This window comes from Papaver somniferum, chromosome 4, assembly GCF_003573695.1.
Source record: "Papaver somniferum cultivar HN1 chromosome 4, ASM357369v1, whole genome shotgun sequence".
NCBI classification, from domain to species: domain Eukaryota; kingdom Viridiplantae; phylum Streptophyta; class Magnoliopsida; order Ranunculales; family Papaveraceae; genus Papaver; species Papaver somniferum.
In genome coordinates this window covers 24,606,108-24,629,876 of record NC_039361.1, presented here as the reverse complement: position 1 = coordinate 24,629,876, position 23,769 = coordinate 24,606,108, and the positions used below count along the sequence as shown (strand labels likewise).

Below are 23,769 nucleotides of genomic sequence, written 5' to 3'. Positions count from 1 at the left end.
CAGCAAATATTAATTTTCATTAATTCTGGAGTTATTTAGCGTTTGGGTCGTGAGTTTTGGTATAGTTTAGTGTTTGACTCTTAAGTTTTTCCAATTTTGAGTTTGGGTCGTTGACCCGTTAGTCAACTATGTAATCAGGTCAAATCGTTAAAGGAATTTAACGTTGGTTAGCAAATTTTAACTCCAAAATGTATCCCAAAATAGTTCGGTGATCTGAATAATCCGAATAACATAAACCCATTTCAATTACAGTTGAATCTCACAATGAGCTAATTAAATGATTTTCAACTACAACTCCACTGAGATGCACAACAAATTACAATATCAACGGACTTCATCGAATGAAAAAATCTCAAGCAATTATTTACTCTTCAATGGATGCAAACAAATACATAACAACTCTTCTTTCAATCCACAAATGATTCTCATTCATGCATATTCTTCGATCTTGAATCGAAATTGTTAGTAGCACTACATATTCAAAATAACAAAAACCCTGAATCAAATCTCACAGTCCATGCTTCAAAAACAAACATCCAAAATCAACTCAAAAAAAGGGAGAAACAAAAACCAAAAATGATTATCAAATCTGTCCAGTTTCACCTTTGTACAATAACTATGCAAAATAACCAATCAAAAATGAAATCACTTTGGAACTGAATAAAATAAAATCAAATCAAAAAAGTTAATTAGTGATCGAGATTTGGATAATAGAGATTGAAATTCGGATAAGGGATACATACCGATTGAGGACAACATCTTCTTTTTCACCAACAATAACAACTTATTCAATGAGTGCGATCAATACATAATTATCTTCTTTTTGCCGCCGGTTGCTGCTACTGTCTCTTCTTCTTTCCAACTTTTTATGTGTTCTACACCTTTGCTTTCCATCGATAATATCTTAACCGTTTGACCTGACTCCAACTTAACGGTTTGACCTGATTCCATAGTTGACTAACGGGTCAACGACCCAAACTTAAATTTGGACAAATTTAGGACTCAAACACTAAACTATACCAAAATTCACGACCCAAATGCTAAATAACTCTTAATTCTGAACAGTATGTCAAGGATATTCTTTGATTGAATAGTTATTTTGGCCTTCCTTTTTTAAGGTTTGACTGAATATTTGACTATTAATTGCTATAAAATCTCTGCAATTAAGATTTGGTTTCATATTTGACAAAATCTCTCCAATTATGATTTGATTGAATTTTGACAACTAATTAATTGTAAAATCTGTATACATAGTTGCCATTATTAGGCGGTCGGGCGCTCTACCTGAGACTCGTCCATTCATCCATGATCAAAAATAACAGCCACAAACAATACTCATGACTGCAATAATATTTAATAGATTCAGCCATAGTCCCAAAGCTACAAAAGACCCCGTGTACCACTCTTTTCTTGTCTTGGCTTCATTTGAAAGATTCTTTACTCCTACACTTTTTAGCAGAACATTCATGTGAACCTACACTCCACCCACAAATATAAAAAACAGAAGAAGGGTAGGAAGAACAGTGTGGTAGAGATAAAAAAAACAACATAAGAAGGATAGGAAGAACAGCGCGGTAGAGATAAGAGAGACAGATGGGTCATCATGATTTCTTCACAAGATTCATGATTTTGTATCTTCAACTAGTAGCATTTTTCATGTCAATATGGGTTTCAACCGCAGCCGCGACGAATTCGCCAACTCCGCCGTTGCCAATCCTTCCGTTGCCTTCTGCAACTCAATTGAAATGGCAACAGAGAGAAGTTATAATGTTCTTTCATTTTGGAGTTAATACTTTTACTAATTCAGAGTGGGGAACTGGTAAAGAAAATCCATCCATTTTCAACCCGACTGGTCTGAATGCGAGTCAGTGGATGGATGTTGCAGCTAATGCTGGAGTTTCATTAGTAATTCTTACTGCAAAACACCATGATGGGTTTTGTTTGTGGCCTTCACAGTACACTGATCATTCTGTTATAAGTAGTCCCTGGAAAGATGGTAAGGGAGATGTGGTTCAAGAATTTGTCACCGCTGCAAAGATTCGAGGAATCGATATCGGATTGTATCTGTCTCCATGGGATATGCATGATAAAAGATATGGACATGAACGAGAGTATAACGAGTACTACTTGGCTCAATTGCAGGAATTGCTTACAAGGTGAACCTGAAATGAAAAGTGTCAAGTTGTTAACAGATCAGAATATTTTTATGAATAAATTTTTATTGCCATTACTAACTTCTATCCATTTCTGTTGCTTTCTTATCTGATTATTCGATAGATATGGAAAGGTTCAAGAGATCTGGTTTGATGGAGCGAAAGGAGCAAATGCGCCAAATATGTCATACTACTTCCAAGATTGGTTTTCCATTGTTAAAGAACTGCAAGATTCTATCAACATATTCTCTGATGCTGGTCCTGATGTTAGATGGGTTGGAGATGAAAAAGGATATGCTGGGAGTACATGTTGGTCGCCAATCAATCGAACTGCACTGAAAATTGGAGAGGGCGTCGATGTCAGGTAATATTCGTTCTTCCCTTGGGATAAGATTTTCCTATCCCATTGCCAGGTAAAATTGGAGAGGGCATCATTTTCAGACCGAACTGCACTGAAAATATCAGTATGTTTGATCGTTTGCAGCTATCTTAATATTGGTGATCCAAAAGGAACAGACTGGTTGCCTGCTGAGTGTGACGTATCGATAAGACCAGGTTGGTTTTGGCACAAATCGGAGGAGCCCAAGCCGTTAAGTCTACTGCTCGATATATACTACAACTCAGTGGGAAGAAATTGTGTGCTCTTATTAAATGTACCTCCTAATACAACAGGCCTTGTATCAGAAACCGATATTCAACATCTCGGAGAATTTCGAAAAGCAATCGATACAGTTTTTACTGTCAATTTGGCTGAAGGAAATGTCATAAAAGCCAGCAGCCAGAAAGGAGAAAGTTTCCGCCCGGAAAACGTACTTGATGGCGATCATTTATGGTCATATTGGACGCCGAAAGATAACTCAAAAGGCAATCACTGGATTGAAATATTAGGGGATAACAAGGGAGGAATAAAATTCAATGTTGTGAGAATTCAAGAGGCAATCGGCCTAGGGCAGAGAGTTAAAAAGCATGAGATTCACGTAGATGGAAAACTGGTTGCTAATGGAACAACAATTGGTTACAAGAGGCTTCATAGGCTTGAAGTGGGAGTTGTTCATGCCAAGAGAGTCAAAATCTTAATCAAGGAATCAAGAGGATTGCCGGTGATATCATCCATTGGTCTTCATTTTGATCCATTTTGGAACCCAATTAGTTCAAACAAAACCACAGCCTTATAAAGATAGCTTCAATTGTTGTTACTATCTCAGACTCTCATCTCAGTACATGTACACTTTTATCTTCCAAATTTCATTCAAAGATAAAAGCTGGTTCCATTATTTGCGTTACTTTTGGATTATTCTTAACCTTTTGGTATGCAACAAAGGTCCCCCATGTGACCACATTCAATACCTTTCATGTTTTCATCATATAGGGTTCGGTATCAGTTGCTTTACTAGTGTGGGGGAAACAATGAAAGGATGGTCACATCCTCCAATTTGGTTACTGGAGGATTTGATGCACTCAAGCACATAGGCCAAAATGTGCAAATTTAGAAACCATCTCTTGCCAATAGCGTGTTCACCAGCTGTAATCCGGGTTAAGAACTTGCAAACTAGCATACGCCAGCGAAATGACAAATTTTCAAACAAAACAAAACACAAAAAACATTCAGAAAAGTATGTTTTTCACCCATGTTACTGGACTCCTGCACAATTGGGCCTATATCCTTCAAACTTCAAAGGGTATGAAGTTTACATTTCCTTGATTCCTTCAATAATTGGACGCCAACTGCAACAATTGTGACTCTCATGAGTCTCGTCAACGTTCAAAATACTAATTGCAGTCTGGCTCAAAGCCTTTAATTTGATCCATTGCAGGATGAAGACATTGACAACTGGAACCTGCCTAAAAATATGAATCTCAGAATTAACATTGCTCTTTCAATGCTTCCTAATATATGCGACTCCGTAGTAGGTCTTACTCTTATTGATGGTGCAGGATACTGTCAAGAAGCAAGGGGAGAATCTTCTGGATGGTCCTCTAAAGAGCAACTTGAACTAAATGGTGCCGAAATGGCTTTACAATGCGCTATTGAGCTGAGTGGCTACAATGTGGAATTCAAAAGTGATTTGGAACAGATTCTTCAGCTCCTAATTGGAATGTACGCAGGGAAAAAAGAAGAAGATTCACTAATAGCACCATGTTTGGTGACCAGTCACCAGTACTCCTTAATTTCAAAGCAATTTCCTTTAATCTTCTTAGCAGATTCGACAACTTACTTGCTTCTAACATACTAGTGCTCTGCAACAAAGTCGTTTTAAACAACAGTTGAGTTGGGGAAAGCCTGCATGCTATCATTACTTATCTATCTCACACCAAGACTAGATCATCCAATAATCTTTATGTCCTACCTACCTCCGTATCCCTAGTGGAATTTTGAGCAGACTATGTTTCAGACTACTTTTTTCTTACAAAAGAAACAACATATCCTTCAATAATTGAAATCTGATTCTGAAAAAATCAACTAACACAAAGGGAGTCTGACAACTGCATACCTGTACTTTTACTAGATTCATCTTCTTAGACCGGTGTCTCTAATTTTTCTGATGGACCACTTGATATGAAAATGCAAATGTGAAATCAAAGGCAAAACAGAGAAAGAAAAGTCATTCTTCAAGAGATAGTTGTTAAACAATTGAGGGTCTGAAACAAAATCACATATTCTGCTTTTTCAGTGGCTGATGAAACCACTTTTCCTACTCAGAAGTGTTTTTTAGCAAAGAAAAACCCTATAACCAAGCTCTATTTCGAAGGCAGAAGCCCATCTCTCTTGGACATTTCATAAAGGGCGACTGCTGACAGAACCTTCATATCGGCGGTGACGCGCCACAATTTATCATAGGGAACAACGCGTACCTTAATCAGTTCCCCGTGATCTCGAAGACCTGTTTCTTTACCCTGTAGTGCGTCAATAACTTCCTTATCCACTTCACCTTTGTACATGAATAGACTCAGTTCCTCGTCACATCCACCCTACACATTCACAGACCAAAATGAGAATCTACAGGTAAAAATCAGCATAAGAAACCGTTTCTGTAAATCTACATCATTGACTACAAACAGATGAGTATGTATGTACACTGTCTGGGAAAGATATGTATAGTGTACACTTACTGGTGATGGAAATACTTTGCCACCTGTTGCTGGTTCGAGGAAGGCTGTGAGATTAACCATGTCTGACATTTTAAGTTTTATACCAGTCTCCTCTTCAACCTGTGATATATCACGCAAAGAAGTTGCTAGAACTTGGGTCAAATGTGTGACACAAGATAGGCAATGTTAGGTGTGGATGAGTATATCTGTCTATGCATCAAAGAGGGAGAAACATAACCTCACGAACTGCTGTGCCTATCACATCACCATTGTCATCGTCCAACATTCCAGCTGGTAGCTCTAATATAAGCCTCCCAACAGGAACTCTAACCTAAAAGGCGCAGAAACGTTTACTTGATTTCAAACCACATGAGATGTACAGCTCATCAAGCACGTCAAGTGGAATGATTTTAAAATCCACATACATACCTGCTCTGTAAGTACGACATAAGTCTCATTTCCAGAGTCTAAGAGGATCAGCACGGCAACAGCTGCACCCCTTGAGAATACAATACCTGGAACTTAAACTTCGATTAATTCATACACATGAAGCATCAACGAATTAAAAAAATATAGTAGATACTTTTAAAATGTAATAAAAAAATAAAGGTCCATTGATGTGTAAGACCATACACAATGGCGCAAGGTAAAAGTTAAAGTTAAAAGCCAAATTTGGCTATAGATTTTAGCTTTAGCAAGCCAACACCCACAGTGGGATTTTTTTATTTTTTTACTTTACGGACTCAGTATCAGATGGAGTTTAGGCTAGTTCTGAGAATGAGTCTCATCAATAGGCCATATATGAGAGAAAGCCTAACCAATAGGCCATGTCTGAGAGCAAGCCTAAACCCTTTATTATGGTGAGGCTGAATCTGGATCTGAGCCCCATGCCAGGCTCAATCTCAATCTAGCCCGGTGCCCAGACCTTTTCTGAGAAGGAGTCCGGTTATAAATAGCAATATGGCATTCTAGTATAATATATATGTAATAATTTAGCTTTAGCAAGGACCATTGGGAGCAAAATTATAGTATACATGCCATATTCTGCCAAAATTGTGGATGGTCTAAGCTGGCATGTAAGTTGGATATGTCGATAACTCCAGCAATAATACCAAATAAGTTACCGAATCCACTTGTGCATTTTACATAACTGGCAATGAAGCGATTGCGTCAGTCGCACAACTCAGATAAGGTTAATTCGAAAAACAGAAACAGAATAAACTGCACAACCAGCTGAGTCGCTAATGTTTTGAAACTAAACTAGCACACAATGTATCCAAATGCAGGATATAACAAATTTTTGGTTTTAACATCTGACAAACAACGATCTGAAGCATTGTTATTGGATACTCATGAACTGATCAACACCACAAAACTTGGACACAATCATCTTTGGCCGAAAAACAAAAATCAATTAAGAAGAACATGGTGGATTTATGAAAATACCTGATTTCCGGTTTCATCGTGTATAACATCCGCTTTGAACTTGACAAAACCAGTGCGTTTCCCAAACATATCCACACCCTGTTACCAAACAGAAAACCTAGAGATCAATGTCAAACATTTACCAATACAGAAGTAAATAAAACTTGGGAGTACAATTTACTCTAACCCCCCCTCAATCTTTGACAATTTATATCAAACTACAAAAAACCCAAACCCTAAATCAGCTAATGGATATCAAACTACAAGTAATGTTACCTGAACCAGAACTCTTTTCAAAGACATATCTCCATAAGTCAAAATCCCAGTTTCACATTGCATATTCTCCAACCATTTCTTAAACAAAGACGATTCAATTGCCATCCTATAACATAAATTTCAATTCAAATCAAATTATTTCTTTACAAAAAAAAAAACCCTAATAATAAAAACTGAAGGAAATGAGTTACCTGAAGTCATGATGAGATAAACCAGGAGCTGCTATAATCTCAACAGGAGTTCCTTTTTCTCCTCCTTTGACATTTAAATGAATAGTTTGTATGAGAGATGTTGCTGTTGGTGTAGTCATTTTAGAGCAGAATCTGCTGTGAAGGAGTTTGGAAGATGATAAAGGAAAATTCTTTTCGAAAATCTGAGGAGAGGATTTTGGTGGTGAGGGAGAGGAATTCTTAGTAATGAAGGGGCGTTAAGAAGCATCGTTAGTTTCGTCGTACTTAATCCTAGCTTGATTGGGGTATTACCCAAATTAATTGGGATATAGCTAATAAGACAAAAATTAGGTCATTTTGAAGTAAAATAAGCCACCCCTTAACCTTGTATTTTCTAAATGGCAAAATTGCTCCTGCAATGATTAACATTAATTTAATTGAAATGATTAGATTAGTTAGTTGATTTATATGAGTGGATTTGGAAATAATTGAGAGTAAGAAAGAGAATGAAGTAGTAGGGGGGGGGGGGGGGGGGGGGGGGGGAAGTAAGGGTTTTTGAGAAATTTGTGATATGAGTGAGATGAGTGATTTAAATCCTGATTTTGAAGTGGGGGAGTCTTCTAACTTTCCTCCTACAGATGAGTACTTATGTTTCGAAGAAAAAAAAAGATGAGTACTTGTATGATGATCTACCAAATCATGATCAAATGGATTATATGCATGATCCTCACTTTTATTTTCCTCAAACTCAAGATGGGTATGGAAGTGATGAATGTCTTGAGCCAAACGTAGAATCCAATGACCAAGAAGAAGAGAATGGAGCTGCAAGTAATCAGATAGACAACTTACGTGGTGAAGATTGTGATTTTTCCATGCAAATGATCGGTTTTGCTATTTTTTTTCACTTTTGCTGCCGAGTGTCGGCAAGATCAACGATTGTCGATCATGTCGACTGTAAACGTCGGCGTGGTATATATTACCCAATGCTCCGACTTTTCATGAGCAGTATTTTAGTCGGCAAGGTCGAAAATATGAACCCTGCCGACTACAAGTTTTTTTTTGCAACACAGAAGACGTGATTGAAACATGCTTAAGACGGCATTGTAGTGGTACGTTGACCCTGCCGACTATAGTTTGGTCGGCACTGTTTTATTTTTCGACCAAGCTGGCTGTTATTTATCCGGTGTTGTTTTATATATCGACCCTGCCGACTACAAGATTTTTTGTAGCACAGGAAACGAATTTGAAACATGCTTAAGCCGGCATTGTAGAGGATACGGACCCTGCCGACTATAGTTTGGTCGACACTGTTTTATTTTTCGACCATGCCGGTTGTTCTTTAGCCGGCGTTGTTTTATATATCGACTCTGTCGACTTTTGTAGTACATATCAACTAACTTGTGTAGTTTTGTAGATTGCATTGGTACCGATGACGGATCAGCCTCAAGCTCACAATGTTAGGGGTCCTGATACTTCCGCACATTATGCTAATGATTTGGAATGGAAGAAAAAAGACGACACGGTAAATTGGATTGTTGAGAAAGCAAAAGAGAAGATGTGCGTTCTAGTGAAAAACACCCAACAAAAATCTACGCGGTTTGAAATGGTATGCGAGTGTAGTGGGTCGCCTGAAGCAAGTCACAATAGAAAGGGTTATGTGTATGATAAGAAGACAACTAGGGTGTACAAGACGAAGTCAAATAAGTGTGAATGCCCATTCAAGATTATTTTTTGGAGGAACAAAGAAACAGATAACATGTGGAGAATGAATAGAGTTGATGTTGGTTGGCATAACCATGAAGATCCGGAAAGTCTTTTTGGGCACTCCCAAGTTTCCAAGTTGAAACCGCACGAGTTCGAACAAGTAAGACCAAGTTGGGGAATTAAACCAAGCAAGCTCCTTAGTAACTTCAAGAGGGATGACAAGAATAACCTCTCTTCATTGTCTACAATTTATGCGGCCAAGGCAACTATCAAAATAATTGAATGGGATGGAAGAAAGGTAATGGAAGAATCACAATGGTTGGAGCACAAATACAACTACACTGTGAGACACCATGAGTCATCGGAGGGGAAGGTGGATCGTATTTTTATTGCGCATCCCGATATGATTCACTTGGCGCGTTTCTTTTACCAAGTTTTGTTCATGGATTGTACTTATAAGACGAATAGGTACAACATGCCTTTGTTGAACATTGTTGGACAAACCTCGGATAAGCAATCGTTCACGGTGGCATGGTGTTTTATGTATCGTGAGAAGGATGATAACTATATTTGGGCATTGGAAACTTTGAAGCTTCTCTACCACGAAGACGAGACTCCTGGGATTGTAGTGACCGAAAATGAGCAAGCAATAATGAACGTCGTGAGGATAGTTTCTCCCAATGCACAAAATTTTCTTTTCACTTGGCATATACAATGCAATCTTAGAAAGAATTGTAGGAATCATATCCAAAAGCCAAAGGCAAAGAAAGGCACTAAACGTGAAAAGGAGGAAGATGAACGTCTTAGTAAACTAACTAAAGAGGAGAGAGGGGAAGAGAAGAAGAAAGAAGAGGAAGAATGGAAAGAAGGTGAGATCAAGTTTGGGTTATTCATGAAAGCATGGGATAAGTTGGTTTGGTCGATGAGTGTGTCAAGATATGAGATCAACTTGAAGGAGTTCGAGGATTATTGGGGGACTAATTACCCCCAAAGTAGTGGAATATTGCAAGAGACAATGGTTGAGGCCACACAAAGAGAGGTTTGTGTATGCTTTTACTTACGACTATAAACATTTCAAACTTGAATACATAAGTATGGTAGAGAAAGCTCATGGTAGACTAAAAGGTCTACTTTTCACGAGTCAAAATGGGATTGTGAAGATGGAACATGTTATCCATGAGTACACTAATAATTATATCAAAAAGATAACAAAGCAATTCAAAGAAAGTAGGTACCGGAAGTTGAAGGAGTTTAAGGAGGATAACTGGTTGCTTGTTGGTATACATTGCAACGTCTCTCATTGGGCAATACGGTTTATTATGAAACATCTCAAGTTGTATCAAAAGTATGACAAGTCGAGCACTCCTTGTAAGTGTAGGAGAATGAAGGCTATCGGACTTCCATTTCGTCATATGCTTGGTAGGTATAAAACTCCCATTCCGATTGAAGATATTGATCCTTATTGGAAGCAACTATCTTTCAAACCAGCTCCAAGAGAAGATCCCGGTGAAGAGTTTGGAGACGTGGAACTTGGGAGAATAATCCTCGACAAGTACCCCCAAGTTGAATAGGTTGGACAAACAAACTATGAAGCACAAGTTGATGCAGATTGTTTACCCTTTTATGAAAGAACTTGAAGAACCGGCGAAACAAGATCCAACGGGTAGACCACCTGCCACAAATACAAGGGCGGAACAAAGGGAACAAATTAAAGAGTATTGGAGTACAAAATGCGATCCATCCGGACATGACTGTACCGAGGCGCAATACAAAGAGGAGATGGATAAAAAGAAAAGAGGTCGTCCGAGGAAAGAAACAACTACACCAACGGTTTCAAACTTGAATCCAAATAGCACTCCACCTCTTGAGAGTCAAGCAAGTGTGGAAGTTGTTGTAAAGAAAAGGGGTCGGTCGAGCAAAGAAACAACTACACCAACTGTTTCAAACTTGAATCCAAATGACACTCCACCTCTTGAGAGTCAAGAAAGTCAAGGAGATGTTGTGAAGAAAAGAGGTTGTCCAAAAAAGGTAGTAAAACCGGTATTGGAAGAGTATCGCGTACAACTCCCTCAAATTATTCAAGAGTTCGTTATTGGTACTGACGACGTCCCAAAGGATGGAAATTGTGGGTTTCACGTTGCCTCCCAACAATTGGGACACCTAGGTGGATCGGTTGAGGAGAATCTCACTCAATGTCAATACATAAGAAAGAAAATGGCCGCTCGACTTGAAAAATACAAGGAGTTTTATATTTCAATGATACTAGAAGGTTCCATGGAGAACAAAGAAGCGACTTTTAAAGATCTTCTAACTAGTATTAAAGGCCCGGAGGGAAATGCACCAGTCAAATGGGAGCATTGGTTGAAATGCCGGAATGTGGCCATCTATTCGCGGATACGTGGTCATGCGTGGTACATTTTTTTAGCAAAGGACTAAGTGTAGCATCTGCACCTAAACATGCGGTTTGTGTGGAGCATCTCAAGCATAGAAGAATTGTTATGGCTTTGGTGGATAATAATCATTTTATTGGTCTACAACTCTACAATGAATGTTCATTACCTCCTCTTTGTAGGTTTAGTTTTTGGGAAAAATTCATATTCAACAAGAGCAAAGAATGGATGAAACTTTATGAGGACAACATGCACCTTTGGAATTCTTTAGATGAGTCTGGGGAATGTCTCATAGATTTGACTAAAGGAGGTTCAATAGATTTGAATGAACTCCATCCAATAGATTTGAGTGATGAGTGATTATGATTAGGGAATAAGGAATCTTTTTGGAGTACTTTTGTAATCTCATTCGTGTTTTGTGTAATGTACTTTGGAGTACTACAAATGAATGAAATGGATGTGTTTTTTTTTTGGTGTTAACTCCTTTGGTCGGCATTGTATTTATCACACGACCCTGCCGACCGTCCCAGGTTCGGCAGGTTATAATTTCGTCAGGTTGTCGGTTGCACATGCATGACAGCACAGGAAAAAAGGTTGTTTTGGTCGGCAAGGTTGTTTCCCTTCTACAGTGCCGACTGTCCCAGGGTCGGCAAGGTTTTGATTTTTTCAGGTTTCCAGCTTTTTGTGGTCGGCATGGTTTATGAGGACAACCATGCCGACCAAAACAGAAAAATAAATTTGTTCCTGGGTGTTCCTCATACATTGTAGTCGGCAGGGTTTATGAGGACAATCCTGCTGACTATACATACGCCGGCATGGTTAATAAACTGTTAAGTGCCGACTGTTAATCAGCCAGCATGCTTTGAATTTTGTATAATGCCAACTAAAATCGAATACAATGATTGTTAAAAACTTAAAAACTTTTGAAACTTAATTAGAGCATACAAACCTTAAAAACTTAATTAGAGCATACAAACCTTAAATAAAGCATACAAACGTAAAAACTTAACCCTATCACATTTGGGACATAGATGGTATCTTTTTCCAGTACACAATTTTTTAGGAGAGGTAATTAGGTTCATCTTACCGTCGCAACATGGATCTGTGCATGGTAGAAGGTTGATTTTAGCAACTTCATCTTCATACGGAGCTAGGCATTCATCTATCCAATAGAAAAACCCACAGCAAGTACATTTTGAAGCATACGGCTGATATACATCTCCTATTGCAGCTTTCATGAGAAGTAAGAATCCTTACAACCATCAATAGTGCATTTGCTTCCTTCAAAGGGACAATCATTTGCAAAATAACCACTTAGTGTACAAAGACTACAAATATTTGGTTGTGTTGCACTTGAAACTTCCATTCTTTATGCAAGGTAGAAGATGAAGTTGAGAATGCTTTTATAATAACAACACACCTAATGTCTTGATTTTGAAATTTCTAGACGTTGAGCATTCAATGGGTTGTACTTTGTACCTAAAAAGTAATATTTTTATACTACTAACATTTAAGTCGGCAAGGTCGAGATTTTAAACCATGCCGACTACCTATCCCTGATAGCACAATAGCATATAGCCCGGGATGGTCGGCAAGGTCGATCTTACAAACCATGCCGACTTAATAAAACTCTAATGTTTTCTAAAACTGCATAAAAAAGATTAAGTTCTAAAGAAACTGAAACTGAAAATTAACATAAGTTTAACAAGTCTAAAACCACAAACTAACAGTTCAAAATATAATGCAATAGTTCAAACCACAATCTAAGTTTCTAAAGCAAGTGAAACATAATAAAGTTTAAGAATTTCATGAATCCTTCTCCTTGTTGTTATCTTCCTCCACATCACTATCTTTATCACCATCACTAGCTTTTCACCAACATCATCTTTTTCTTTTCCCTTATTTGGACCTATGTAGTCACCGGCCTCATTGTGATAGGGGTTCACTCCAGAAAAGTCAGATGCCCTGAAAAAATTTCTTGGATCAACCTCCTCTTCTTCCTCCTCTAATGCTGTGCATTCTTCATAGTTGAAGGGATTCCTAGGGCTCTCCATAAACCTTAGAAATTCTTCAGGATCTTCCATACCTATCATAAGTAACTTTCTTACAAGGCAATTCTTTTCAGTTTCATCTTTAGGATCTTCTAAACCAGGATAAATCTTGTCAAAAAATTCCAATAGCTCTGCTGCATTGCTAACAATACAAGGGATATCTTCTATTTTTGCCTATGGGAACCTAAACAATACACAAAAAAGAGATATGAAAATTCTACACATTGAAACATGGTTCTGGTAATACAGTTGGCAGGGTCGATAATCTGAACACTGCTGACTAATATACAGTCGGAGGGGTTGTAATCATATACCACGCCGACTAACACACAGTTTGTATGGTCCTATTCAAGAAAGATGCCAACTATTAACTAAGGAAAATCAAGTTTCTGTGACCTAAAGTCGGAATGGTACAAGTCTAAGACAATGCCGACTAGATGTAAGTCGGTAAGGTTGGTTATTATACCTTGTCGGCCCTGGTCATTGTCTAACAGTCGTCATGGATGTTATGAAAAGTCGGCAGGATATTTATCCTGAGACCATGTCGGCTCTTAGAAAATATCAACAGTCGGCGTGGTTTTAAATTATCGACCTTGCCGACTAAAACATATAAATCATAATTTTTGATAATCTAACGTAATATAACAATCATACAACACATCAGAATAATGGGTTTGAGTTTACAAATCACTTACATTCTTCTTTTCGCCGGTGGATGGTTCTTCTCAATATTCTCAGGGATTGCATTCTCGGGTTTACTCATTCCAACTTTTTCCTTACCTTTTCCCTCTGATTTGGATCATTTGATGTTACCTGTAGAATCTTTGTTGCTACTGGATCGTTTAGAATCAACCATTTTTTGTAGAAAATCAAAATTGAAATTTTTGGTTGATGTAATAAGATGAAGGAAGGAGAAGAGGAGAGGGATAAGAGAATATAGATTAGGAGAATATTAAACGGTTTTTAGTTTTTAAGTTTTGGGTTAATTAATGCAGGGGTACTAAAGTAACTTCACCAAGTTTTGGCCTCCCCTTAGTACGTGCACTATGTCCATTTAAATCTGAGTAAACCCCAATTAGTCTAGGTATATCCCAATCTCGCAAGGTACTTAATCATTTATTTATTAAGTTTTATTTTCTCGCTTTGTCGAGGGGAGCGGAGCCTCAATTTTATTCAATCTCTGCGTCTCTGAGCATCCAAAAGTCAAAAGAAACAACCCCCTGTGCTCGACATTTATTTTTAAAAATTGATAGGACGAAAATTATTTAAAAATAATAATTTGAAGACAAATCAGGGATAATGATCTGGGGTAAAAAAAGGAAAACGTTTTGTAGTATCAATTGGGTTAAGGCAAGAGATAGAGATAGAGATGGAGAAGGAGAAAAACTTCTTATTGATAAAGAGGCATCATGGGTCACATACATACAAATGTTCTTTATATATAGGAAAGGGAAAACCTAATTATCTAATGGACCGCACATCCATGGGACACAAGCCCTATAACACTCCCCCTTGTACGGTTCAATAACAAAGCTTTATACAAAGTACTTCACATATAGTGCTTTGAATGTAGTTCTTCAAATGTCGTCCTCTTTTTGATGACTTGTGCTGAAATCGATCGCCTCAGTAAAACTTTGACAAGGAAAAACCCAGTGGGATAAAACCTTGGTAAAACTCTTCACATGTAGTACTTAACATGTTGTCATGTACTTTACATGTAGTTCATCACATGCAATACTATTTTCAAAGATCAATGAGTCTAAGTTAATTTCCTCGTTAAAACTTCGTCAGGAAAACCCAGAGAGACAAAACCCGAACTAAAAAAAAGAGTACAATATTAAGCAAACTTAGAATATAGTTGGACTCGAATATGTTGCCTCATTAAAACCTTGACAAGGAAAAACCCAGTGGGACAAAACCTTGACGAAGGGAAAAGAGTACAACGTGACAGATGAAAGTAAAGGTGATCTGTTACAGATGATCACTTTGCTCTGTTGATGTGGACTAGTTGCTTCACAACTCTTAAGGCAGAAAATCCTCGTGGTAAAGACAATAGCCTTAGATGGGAAATTACATTCCCAGTGTTTGTTGTTGTCTCATTAAAAACCGTGCCGAGTAACAAAACCATGTGGGAAAAAGCCACCTCGGTGAAGGAAAATAGTGCAACACACCATTAGATGCTCCCCCCGATGACAGACAATTTTCATTAGCTTAATGCAGTCAAAAGGAGTTTATCACACTTTACTTTGGTGACTTGAATGTTTATAAGACCCTGTTGTTGATTCTTTAAGTTACGTTGCTTAACATACTATCACGTTTCATTTCTTTGATTCAAATATTTTCAGTAATATTAACGCGATATTTATGTCTTCAACGTTCAACATACTTGATGTTTTTATTGTTGTCTCGCTAAAAACCTTGTCAAGTAACAAAACCCTTTGGGAAAAACTATTCTCGATCGAAGGGAAAAAGAGTACAACACATCTTCAATTTCGAAGTAAAATATGTCGACATCATATCCTTGGATCCTCCCCATGATGTCGGCATACCCCCCCTGATTACTTTCAAAGTTATTCCAGATTGTTCCTTTATTCATGTACTTTTCGAAACTGAATATCGGTAATGACCTAGAAAATAGTCTACCGTATGTCCCCATGATTACTTTCGTTGGAGAAGAGATTATTGTTCCTTCATAATCAACAACTTTTGGATTGCACTTTCATTAGCATTCCTTTTTATGTCTTTGTAGGGATAAAATAAAAATTTATGCCAATGGTTACTTTTAAGTACATGATTACATTCATTATACCATCCCAATGACGTTGCGTTGGCGCTGAGCTATATTTAGCTAACAAGTTCCCTGAGGATGCAAATTTTTTCGAGTACATTATTATACTAAGTACAACAATGCGTCTATTGTACTTAGATACGAGAATTTAATCTCCCAACACATCTTCGTCATCTTCCTTTAGACGAAATGGTCACTTACATACATTTGAACCTCGACTAATCATGGGAGTGCTATCAGTATGCATGTCTTTGTTAAATTTCCTGACAACTTTAGACATATGCAAATTGGTGAAATAATATCCCACGAGCTCAATATTCGGCTGAGCTTTCCCCAGATTTGTCATCTCAAATTCAGATTTCAAATAGCTTTTAAGGTCTCTTATTACATCAAGAGTACCTATCATGTCTGTACCATCAACATAGATAGCTACAATTCCAAATCAGGAACTTTCTTGTGAATATGCAAGCAAAAAATAACTTACTTGTCTATCCCCTCCAAATCAAATAGTCACTTAGACGGGTATACCACATCCGCCTGATTGTTTCAATCTATAAGTGAGCGTTATATCTAACTGTTAACGCACTCTTTGGTTTTAGAGTCACTTGATTTGGGAAACAAAAGTCTATCAAGTACTTTTTTAAGTCCCGTTGGGATTCAAGAGACGTAAGGAGCGCGATTGTACCTTAGTCGGTGGGATAACTTTTAGGTCTCAACTACATTCTAGTCCAAAGTTAATTGGTAGTAGGATAGTGTCTGTAGCGGCTTAATACAATTTGGTGTTCAATCTGGACTACGTACCTGGTTTTTTTTGTACTTGTTGTTTCCTCGTTAACAAAAGTTCTGGTGTTTGTGTTATTTCTTTTCCGTATTATATTGTTTATCTATATAATTGAAATATCACAGGTTGTGCGTAAATCAATCGTAGTATATACATCCGACCTTGTTTGTTGGATAAGACTTGATTGATTACTTGGGAAATTGATCTTTGGAATCACCCAAGTACTCTCACTAGTAAATAAGGTTCACAGACTAGTCTCTATAAACTTTCTGATTGTGAGAGATATAGATATAACTCTAGACATTATTCCTTGATTGAGATTCATTAAGTTGAACTCTCGGAATTGTGTTAAGTTTGTCCATACAAATTGGCTACGAAAAAGTTGGTGGTGTATTTTTGTACCCCCGGTGTTTTCATGATGGTTCTACTAAGTCCCGGGTTTTTTCTGCATTTGCGATTTCCTCGTTAACAATAATTCTGGTTTCTATGTTATTTCTTTTTCCGCATTATATTGTTTATCTTTATAATTGAAATATCACAGGTTGTACGTTAATCAATCATAGTAGATATATCCGACCTAGTTTGTTGGATACGACTTGATTGATTCTTGGACATTGGTATTTGGTACCATCCAAGTAATATCCTTGTGATTAGGTTTACAAATTTGATTTTGTAAACATTTAATCACAAGAGAGAGAGAGAGATATAACTCTAGATTTTATTCCTTTATTGAGTTTAACTCTCGGATTTGTATTGAGTTTGTCCATACAGATTTCCTAAGAAAAAAGTGGTGGTGTATTTTGGTACGCCCGCGTTTTCAGTAGTAACCCAAGTAGCCATGAAATTTAGTAATCTGACTATTAGAAATATAGTAATTACAAACACAAAGAGTTATATGTATGTAAAGTAACAAACTATCTAAATTATTGTAAAACAGGGTGTTAAGAGAGTAGAGAGTGAAGGTTACCTTAGACTGGATGAATCGATTGGTTCCCTCAAGGTTGGTAGCAGTCAACTTCATGTGGTGTTCTATCTTCATGTCCATATACAATGTACTTACACTTCTTGACGGTTGGCATTGCATCATTCACCTGCTTCTTTTGATTAGGGACCCTTTCCAATAACAAGTTTTTCCTCTTTGGTTCATGGAAAGGTGTAGCATGGTTACTTTTTCCTTTGATGGATTGAATCTCATCTCTTCTCCTTTCCCATAACAGTTTCCTTTGGTTGTTAAATTCCTCATTGATCTGGTTTTGCATGTCAGTGAGGGATGGAATGGTATGGTAAGGATTGGGGACAGAAAGGGTTGTCTTGGGAAAGATTTTTTCAGGGTTGATCTCTTGATTCATATTCTTCCCAATGAATGGACTATGTAGTCTAGCATCACTCTTGATGTTGAGTTTTTTTCTTCTCTGGACTAATTCTTTAAGATTTTTACCTGCAATAATTTTCATATGCTTCTTTTGACAAGGAATAATATCAGGGTTTTGAGTTGGTATTTCTCCTACAATAGGATCTTGAAGACCAGCTTTAAAGATGATATAATCCTCAGGGCCATCCAACTCCCCAATGTTATTACCTAAAACAATTTGTCTTTGAGAAATTCTCATCTTGATGGAAAATTCAGTAGCAACATCCTTATTAGAGTACAATCTTTTCTTTATTATAGGTATGGGACTTTTAGGAGGGGTGTTGATGGGGTTTGGGTTAGGGAAAGGTTGCGGTGAATGAATGATATATTTAAGAGAATATTTCTCTTCGCAGAGGGGACCTTGATGGTCAAGAATTCTACATACTCTGCAAAACTGAATGCCATTTAGAGCTTAGGAAAATTTCATCCTGTGAGAGATAGTAGGAGTTTCATAAGCGTTGATGCCATATTTCAGAGCTCTGGTGATGTCAATATCAAAGAGAATCTCCATATTCTTCTCATTATTATCCATTACATAAGGTTTCTTAGCGTCTTGATAGATTCCTACTGGTTTTAAAATGCTACTTATACCTGGGATTATGTGTTTTGGAATCCTTTTGACTAGAACCCAAATATTTAACATAGAAGTTTGATTCGCTTATAAAATCAGGACTAGAAGGTGCAACTTCAGTAAGAACTATAAGTTTGCCAAAGATACCTCTAGTACCCCCTTGTATGAATACCATGTGGTCTTCAATATGCTTCCAAGCCTGATAGAATAGTAATTCTTTCTTTTCCTCCAAATGTTTACTTCAACATCTATTTGAGTTCCCAGTTACTATTGATAAATCATTGTTGATGGTGAGTTTTTGACAAGGGAATTTGTAGTAAATTAGCCTCGATCGAGTTGTGTAAATATAATCCCTGACCCGACATCAGGATTATTAAATCTGTACAATTTGTATTCCGCAAGTCAATCAATAAAACGTATTCGATTGGTGGACCCATTGGTCTTATAACTATTCTTAGAGTGTGTATGCATGCCAAATTTCAGGGCTTTCCATAGCAGAAACTTCGTCATTTCATATGTGACATCAAATATGCACCTTGTACGCCATATACGTGGCATTATTGATATAAAAGATAGGATTTGAGACCATTCTTAAATTAATATGCTACTGAGGACATCATATTTAATACATAGTCATATCAATATTGTCTCAAGTCGCAAACTCCCTCCTTGAACATATTGAAAATGCGGGGGTCTAACAACCACACCCAACAATTCGTTTGGCAATCTGAGAGGACTTACTCCAATAAACTTTCTAGAGAATCAACTAGACAGTCAGACTCAATCTAGAATAAAGTATATCAAAGAGTTTAATATCTCTAACTCTTAATTCAATCCGCAATCAGCAAATAGAAATATGCGAGCCCAATTGATTAAGAGGAGTAACTTGAACGGTACCAAAGACCAATGTACAAGTGTCAATCAATGTAAATCAACAACCAAAGGTTGGATATTATAATTGATTGATATTAACGCACAACCTGTGATATTTCAATTATATAACAAAATATAATGCGGAAAAGAAATAACACAGACACCAGAATTTTGTTAACCAGGAAACCGCAAATGCAGAAAAACCCCGGGACCTAGTCCAGATTAAACACCACATTGTATTAACCCGCTACAGACACTAGCCTAATATCAATCAACTTCGGACTGGACTATAGTTGAACCTTAATCAATCTCACACTGATTCAAGGTATAGTTGCGCTCCTTACATCTCTGATCCCAGCAGGATACTACGCACTTGATTCCCGTAGCTGATCTCACCCACAACTAAGAGTTGCTACGACCCAAAGTCGATGACTTGATAGACAAATCTGTCTCACAAAGAAAAGTCTATAGGATTGAATAAATCTGTCTCCCACAGAAATACTCAAGAGTTTTTGTTCCGTCTTTTGATAAATCAAGGTGAACAGGAACCAATTGATAACCCGGACTTATATTCCCGAAGAACTGTCTAGAATTATCAATCACCTCACAATAAACTTAATCGACTAGCGTAACAAGTTATTGTGGAATCACAAACGATGAGACGAATTTTGTTTGTGATTACTTTTCTATCTTGCTATCGGAGATATAAAATCTCGATCCAATTATTTCAATTGCACTCAACACGATAGAAACAAAAAGATCAGATCACGCAACTACAAAGATAATAGTTGGGTCTGCCTTCACAATCCCAAATGAAGTATTCAAGTCGTTAACCTACAGGGTCTCGAGAAGAAACCTAAGGTTAAAGGATAATTGACTCTAGTTATGCAACTAGTAACACACATGAGGTGTGGGGATTAGGTTTCCCAGTTGCTAGAGTTCTCCTTTATATAGTTTTCAAATCAGGGTTTGCAATCTAAGTTACCTTGGTAACAAAGCATTCAATATTCACCGTTAGATGAAAAACCTGATTCAACCAAGCTAATATCTTTCAACCATTAGATCGAACTTAGATTGTTACATGCAAATGAAATGTACCCTCATTTAGGTTTATGTAGACGTACCTAAATGTGTACACCAGGTTGGTTCACAAATAGTTAACTGAGGTTAGTCATATTATTACTCTCATATCAACCTTATTCATATTAACCATAACTAGTTCAATTGACTCAAATAAAACTAGTTAAAGAGTTGTTCAATTGTATAGAAAACACAATCGAAACCAAATCGGTTTGATTCACTTGAATCAATCATGAACATAATAGCCACGGTTTGCAAAGATTGCATTCCTTATGATTTAAATGTTTAAGTCCATGAACTTGGCGATTTGACAAAGTAACCAGCTTAAGTATGCGTACGAGTATGCGTACTTAAGCAACAGGATTTTGAGTTTGTTAAGTTTCCAAACTCAGCAGAAATTTTCGGTTCAAAAACTTTCGCAAGTATGCGTACGGGTACGCATACTTAAGGTGACTAGTTTAGGAGTTTGTAATTCCCAAACTCAGCAGATATTTTCGGTTCGAAAACTTCCGTTAGTATGCGTACGGGTACGCATACTTATCTTGTCTCCTTCACCAATTTCGTATACACACATATGCATACTCTTGGTTCCCGGTTTATGGATTTATACACTAATGTGCGAACACACTATATATGCTTATATCCAAAGATGGTTACATCCTTAAATCTTTATTTCAATCATTGAAACATTCTTCTATAATGACAATAGCCGTTTTCACACACTATTAGCATCAAAGCAATTTTCAAGATATTGAAATAATCACTATCGAAACATTCCAAGCCTACATCAAATGATTCTATCACACAAACCATGTAAGATGTTACTCAGCAATTTCTCATGATATAAGATGAACTTGGTCGAAGCGAAAGCTTACCCACACATATTTCGATAAATATGTAAGAGAGATATACTCAGCTCGAAATCTCAAATGTGTATAGAGGAAATTATATCGTAACACGACTTATATCTCAATATAGGAGATAGTAGAAATAGACTTTCCAAGTGATAGATGAGTTCAAGTCTTCACATACCTTTTGTTGAAGAAGTTCCACAAGCTCCCCTTAGTAGTTCTTCGTCTTCAAGAGATGAACGCTGAGAGATCGAAGCTCAACTACACTATCTATATCCTAGTCCGAGACATCTATAAATAGGCTAGAAATCAATACTTATAGTTTTGATCACTAACATTGACAAACATGCTTGAGATAGTAACGCATGCGAGTTCGACCGAGCAATGCTCTAACAATCTCCTCCTTTGTCAATTTTAGTGACAAAACTATCAATACATATGGATTACAAAATAGATAAAAATTATAGCTTCCAATCCACATGCTTGATCTCCTTGGCATCTTCAACGCGACTCGAAATCTTCGTCACTTCCAAGTATTCCATGATCTTAAAGGTTGTAAGTTCAACATCATAGTTGTTGAAGATCCATAGCTATAACAATGAGAAAACAAAATGCTCTCAATCATTGTTATACAGTGTCATAGTATTATTACACAACATCAAAGTCCAATTGTATCACAACTTTGACAACAATACTATGGTGATATTCATCACCCCCCCTTAGTCAATACTTTATCTCAACATGAAAACCACTCCACCTTACATAATGATCCGTAAACCATATGTATTTGTAGTATCACGCTAAATTCTCCCCCTTTTTGTCAATATAAATTAGCAAAGGTACGAAAACTAGTGGGATCCTCATGAAATTTCCATGGAGATACTTCATGACTAAAAGAGAATACCATACCAACTTATTTAGATGCAATCATAAAGCTGAATCTAAATGCATTCATCAAGGAGTTAATAAAGATACATGATAACCCCTACCCCATAAAATGTCATCTCGAAGGAACAACAAAGGCGACCTTACTTTCACAAGAAAAGAAGGATTTCTTTTGGACAAAATCAAATCACATGAAAAACATGGATTTAAATCCAAAATATCCAATTGAAATAACCACAAGAGAACCCATGGTTAGTTCAATCGAAAAATACAACCAAATTAACCACAAAAAGTGATCAATTCAATTGGTCATGCTCGACATAAGAGAACTTACGGAGCAACAACTAAAATAACCACAAGATAATTATCAATTTAGTTGGTCATGCTCAGACATAAGAGAACTTACGGAGCAACACAGTACATGCACAAAAACGTGGATCGGAGATCGACCAAATACTGCGGAATAGACAAGGATTCATCCTATTTTCCATCACTATTTGGACAATAACATATAATATGCTTAATCCATGTACACAAAAGTTTTATCCTTTCTTCCATCAAATAATGACATAAAAGGCTTTAACTTTTGTAATGTCAAAAGTTCATTCTATCTTCCATCAATACATTCATACCAACATAATAGAGATAAATTTTGAACAAGTGTGGGACAGTCACAGGTTCACGGATGTAAACAACATATCCCATAACAATTTGCAATATATAAAATCATAAAGATTAAAATTGCAAAAATTATCTTCCAAAAACTTAGAATTTAAATAAACAAATCTAAAACATGAAGATAAAAATCATTGGACATAGCTATGTGTACTCACAATAATGTCTATTCCAAACCCTAGTTATTCTTCAAAAAATAAGAAATAAATTCTCTAAAAGAAGATTTACTAGACATTCAAAGTTCATTGAGAACCTCATACCTTTCAATGAATCCATCATAGAATGTGTCACTGATTTCCGTTATTCTCTTGACCGTAGACACACCATGTTCGTGAGTTAGAACACAAACTTTACGATCAACCACCCGAGCAAGTTGTCTAGCCTTGACACAATCCATGATGAGTTTCTTCCGATTCCGTACCAGAATATTTTGATTTACAAGGATTTTGGCCTGACCATCTAAGAGTTGGTTTATTTGCAGTTGGAGATTTGCAAACTCGACCTTCGAATCATTCTGAAAACGAGTTAAGTCCTTGACAGAATCATCAATCCAGGAGTTGTGGTCCGTCCTTGCAAGCATCTTCTTTAGAAACAA

The 23,769-nt window shown here is 37.0% G+C and overlaps 3 protein-coding genes and 1 long non-coding RNA gene across 4 annotated transcripts; 2 read left to right on the top strand and 2 right to left on the bottom strand.

Moving 5' to 3' along the window:
* Nucleotides 1-212: 212 nt before the first annotated feature.
* LOC113273625 lies at nucleotides 213-855 on the bottom strand. The gene is made up of 2 exons (XR_003322521.1): nucleotides 744-855; nucleotides 213-471 (listed from the first exon to the last, which is right to left on the bottom strand). It is a non-coding gene; the product is annotated as an uncharacterized LOC113273625 (long non-coding RNA).
* Nucleotides 856-1,379: 524 nt separating this feature from the next.
* LOC113274973 (alpha-L-fucosidase 1-like) lies at nucleotides 1,380-3,436 on the top strand. Its single transcript, XM_026524398.1, has 3 exons — nucleotides 1,380-2,156; nucleotides 2,278-2,517; nucleotides 2,638-3,436. The coding sequence occupies exons 1-3, from the start codon at nucleotides 1,594-1,596 to the stop codon at nucleotides 3,326-3,328; spliced, it is 1,494 nt and encodes a 497-aa protein (XP_026380183.1). The 5' UTR covers nucleotides 1,380-1,593; the 3' UTR covers nucleotides 3,329-3,436.
* A 48-nt stretch (nucleotides 3,437-3,484) lies between these two features.
* Nucleotides 3,485-4,652, top strand: LOC113274976. Its single transcript, XM_026524400.1, has 2 exons — nucleotides 3,485-3,832; nucleotides 4,089-4,652. Exons 1-2 carry the CDS (start codon nucleotides 3,721-3,723, stop codon nucleotides 4,385-4,387), a joined length of 411 nt encoding a protein of 136 aa, XP_026380185.1. The 5' UTR covers nucleotides 3,485-3,720; the 3' UTR covers nucleotides 4,388-4,652.
* Nucleotides 4,246-7,399, bottom strand: LOC113274974 (nudix hydrolase 14, chloroplastic-like). The gene is made up of 8 exons (XM_026524399.1): nucleotides 7,136-7,399; nucleotides 6,945-7,050; nucleotides 6,690-6,767; nucleotides 5,673-5,765; nucleotides 5,482-5,574; nucleotides 5,265-5,363; nucleotides 4,646-5,123; nucleotides 4,246-4,391 (listed from the first exon to the last, which is right to left on the bottom strand). Exons 1-7 carry the CDS (start codon nucleotides 7,252-7,254, stop codon nucleotides 4,893-4,895), a joined length of 819 nt encoding a protein of 272 aa, XP_026380184.1. The 5' UTR covers nucleotides 7,255-7,399; the 3' UTR covers nucleotides 4,246-4,391; nucleotides 4,646-4,892.
* Between the last annotated feature and the right edge of the window lie 16,370 nt (nucleotides 7,400-23,769).